General features: G+C 37.8%; 1 protein-coding gene across 1 annotated transcript in view; it reads left to right on the top strand.

The window, feature by feature from the left end:
• Positions 1-4,264, top strand: part of bbs9 (Bardet-Biedl syndrome 9) — a 119,922-nt gene that overhangs the window by 67,357 nt on the left and 48,301 nt on the right. The window contains exon 18 of the mRNA XM_016520246.1: positions 1,851-2,076. Coding sequence (XP_016375732.1) covers positions 1,851-2,076 — 226 coding nt within the window. The remainder of the gene's footprint in view (positions 1-1,850; positions 2,077-4,264) is intronic.

The following is a 4,264-nucleotide window of genomic DNA, read 5'->3' as shown; positions in this document are numbered from 1 at the left end:
CCTACCTATATGCTACTCTCATGGATTTAGTTCAGCACACAAATAACATGAAATCATTATCATGAAGTAAAAAAATTATATGAATTTAAGATGTAAATACAATGGCAGTGAGGATTGCTTGCGATAATTCTGTTATTGTGTTCTAAATCTGAATTGTCACAATTTTTATGAAAAAAATTTTCCCCCTCAAATTGTGCAGCCCTATATGCTACTCTCATGGATTTAGTTCAGCACACAAATAACATGAAATCATTATCATGAAGTAAAAAAATTATATGAATTTAAGATGTAAATACAATGGCAGTGAGGATTGCTTGCGATAATTCTGTTTTGTATTGTGTTCTAAATTGCAGAAATCGCATTCTGTCTGCAAAGAAAATATTTTTTATCTGAATAATGATCAACAATGCAAACTTGACTTAGAAAATACACTACCAGACTCATTCGGTCATCAAACTGTATATTGGCAGGTTTAAATGTAGCTCTGATGGCACAATACTGTACAAGCATTGCTGCACACAGGTGTGATATTTGAGTCGTGCGCAAGAATTTGCTCATCCCGTCCGATTTAAGACCTAGTTGCCCCAGTCTCTGCTTACCCTACATACAAAAAATTGCTTGAATCAGCCTAACCACCCATCATGCCACTGTTCCCACCACTTTTTATGAGAAAGCTACTCCACTGTACATAGCAACCAATGCCTTAGCAACCACCCAGAACATTTTAGCAACCACAATGCCTGGCATCCACAACATCCCTGTATTCTGTGCCATCAAGCAACACTCAAAAATGTGATAATCTAGTCTTTGTCTGTTGGGTCCTCAGCTATACAGTCACATATGGAAATATTATTTTATCTGGAGAGAGTTTCTTACTCGGGATTGTTAACAATATTTGGATCTCTAAACTCTCTGTAGATAATTCATAGAGAGTGTGATTCAGTATGCCAAAACACACAGCACTCATGTGTCTTGAGCGTCTTTTATTACTCAGGCTGGTGTAATCCGCTAATTTCCTCCATTGGAGACTTTTATCTGATTTATCAATGTCTTCCTCTTTCTGTCCCTCTGATTCTCCTTTATCTTCTGTAGTCAATAAAGGGCTCGCCCCTGTCATCAGCGTAACAAGGCTGATTACCTGCTATTAGATCTCATTAAGGGCTGTCTGTATGGCGACACAGTCGTCCCACATTCCACCTGCCTGTCAACACCCCAGCCCATCTCTCAGAGCCTCTCTAGTCTGCCTGATGGCAAAAGGGTGGGCTGGAGATGCTGCAGGCCAGACTTAAAGTTACTCCCTGTGAACAGAGATTTTTATGTGTGTGTGCGTATACACACACATAAAAATCTCTGTTCACAGGGAGTAACTTTCCATTCATGAGGCATGTGGCAAAATGCACTTCACAACCCATGCAACAACAAAAAAGTAGAAAAAAAAGCATGCACTCACACAGAAATTCCATTTAAATGTTTATGGCTTGTTTGTATGTAGATCGAGTTTTAGATGTGGCTAGAAAAATGAAGTGGATGGTAGGGAGTGTTTGTGGCTCATTGAATAAAAACATCAGATGATTGCAAACAAAGAATGAGAAAGTATTAAAAATAAATAAGACAATATAAGGTGAATATAAATGAATAAAAATGAATTAAGAGGCACTACTCATAAAGTTTGAGAGTTTTAAACATTTCTTGTTGCTTTGTACTCTAGTCATTAGTGTGAAAGTGTGAAAATCATAAACTTCACACTTCACATCAACCACAACACAAAACTCTCAAGCAGGACCTTGTTTATTTACTTTCAACTGGTGAATTCTTATATTTGCAAAGCTCAGTTTGTATATGTTTTTCAGGGCTGGGAGGAAAGCGTGGATGCAGCCGTCTCCCACCTCTTAAAATCGTGTCTGTCACGCAGCCCCAAAGATCAGGCCATCAGCTTGAGCACCGGCCCACTAACCATCCCAAAAGACATGTCACGCCTGAAGAAACACATCACGCTGCTCTGTGACCGCTTGGGCAAGGGTGGCCGTCTCTCTCTCACCTCAGAAGCCAATGTCCCTACAACTGTCATGATGCCAGGTCAGAAATATCTTACTTTGGAAGCTTTCATGCATAGAGGGGTCATTTGAAGGGACTTTGTTGTAAAACTTAAACCAATATGTTTAAAAGGAGTAGGGCAGGAGCTAATGGCATTATTTGGAGCCCAATATAGAACCTTGGGGTACTCCATAGGCGATGCACACAGAGATAAAAGAGGAGTTCCCACTATTTAACAGCCATGGTTCTATATTTAAGACCACTTTAAAGCTTTGCTACTCATGCCATACCAAGGTATTAATAATACTTCCTATGTTGCAGCAGTACAGCTCGCCCTCTGACTCCCACAATTTTTGGATAACAGCTTTGATAAATAAGATTGTAACGAGGTTACAGCTCCAGATATGAACATGCTAACAAGCTTTCATTCATCTTGTAGAATAAATTACATTTGTATTATAAAAAAAGAGCTGTCGGAATGATTTTTTTTTTATGGTGATTAACAAACTTTGATGCGTTTTTGACAGTTCACTCAAAAAAAATAATAATTCTGCATGTTCAAAATACTTTTTTTTTTTTAAATGTGACAGCTCACACTTTTATGTGCACACTCGCATTCAAAGCTGCTGGATTGTGTGAATGTACTTGTGTAAGTTTGTGTAGCTAAAATACTCTGCATTCACATTATCTAATAAAAATATCCAAAACAAAATCTGAAGATTGGATAAAGACAAGTTTAAAATGATGGTTTCATTCTGTTGACATTAGAATCAAAGTTTTTTTTACAAAGAGATTTTGGATACCTCTTTTTTTTATCACTCCATAAATAAATAAAAATATTGTCAACAGTCAATTTCACCATATTTTAGGAATAAAATCTTATATAATTCAGACTAATGAGATATGAACAAACCTTCAGAATATATATTGGATTAAAACTGGACATTCTGGTGTACGCAAGTACTACTGAAGTGGAGATTTCTGGCTCAGTGCATGAGATAAACTCATTTAGAGGAAGCTGCCTTTAAAGATATGTATTGTATTTGAAAACTACAGACACAAATAGATAAAGTATATTTAAATAATCATTTAATGTGTATTCTGGATGTTCTCTTTTCACTAGCCTGAAAGATGACATGCTATGGAAGCATGAAAATAAAAACTTGACCAGTGCAGTGAAAAACAGCCTTTCACCAAAGTGTAAAAATGTAAAAGTCTTGTTTTGTCTTTCATTTTGGTAGTAAACTATATATGAAGACTTCTCATATTACACTAATGCTATTGTAGTGACGTGCAGAGCAATAAGGATAGAAAGAATAGAGCTTTACTTCAGAGGACACATAAAACGCCAGAGATCCCTGAGGAATGTGTGAATGATTAACTCGATGGGTTCTGTTATCAGACGCCTGTCCTCCCTGAAGTCTCGGACTGTCTCTCTCTCTCTCTCTCTGTTGTTTGGACACTGGGTGTGTAGATATTATCCTCCCCTCAGATGGCAGAATGTCTGAGCACACAGCGTTTGGTCAGTTGCCAGTCGTGTGGAGGAGAATGAGTGACTAATCTCAGAGAATCCGGCTTAAATTGCTTTTGTCTGATGAAATATGTCTGCAGGACGTGTTGCTCCATTCCTTCAAGTTTAAAGTCAAGCTCTTGACACTCTCTCATACACACACTTGTGACCTGGCTGTTTTATATGTCTGATTTGTGTCTTCCTGTCTGCCTTCCCCTCTGTGAGTCCTGTTCTCCCTCACCTGACCTTGTGTTGAAGTGATGACATCACACGGAAGGATTGCCACAGTCCCTGAGCACCTTCCTCTGAGCTAATGCATCAGCATTCGTAATTCTCATATCAGAGGGACCTTGTGTTTTTGTTTCATTTTTCTGTCTTTCGTTCTTTAAGATCTTATTTTGAATGAACCACTGGAGGTCACGGTTCGTTCATGGAGGAGTCAGTGTTTGGCTCACTTGTTAAAGGTGTAGTGGTGGAAAGAGTACTGAAAATTTGTACTTAAGTACAAGTACTGTTACATTGCTGAAATAATACTCAATTACAAGTAAAAGTACTGGTGTCAAAACAGTACTTAAGTAAAAGTACAAAGTACTCCTCTCAAAAACTTCTCAGAGTACTAGTTACTAGTTACTTTTTAGTCGGCGACATTTAATGAATTACCAAAAAATATTAATTCATATCAAAGATCTATGTGGATAACAGCTACTTTGAACAAAACCC

Source organism: Sinocyclocheilus rhinocerous, unplaced genomic scaffold (genome assembly GCF_001515625.1).
Source record: "Sinocyclocheilus rhinocerous isolate Xijiao unplaced genomic scaffold, SAMN03320098_v1.1 scaffold839, whole genome shotgun sequence".
Lineage (NCBI taxonomy): Eukaryota > Metazoa > Chordata > Actinopteri > Cypriniformes > Cyprinidae > Sinocyclocheilus > Sinocyclocheilus rhinocerous.
The sequence above is the reverse complement of the archived record's forward strand: the minus strand, read 5'-3'. Positions and strand labels throughout refer to the sequence as shown.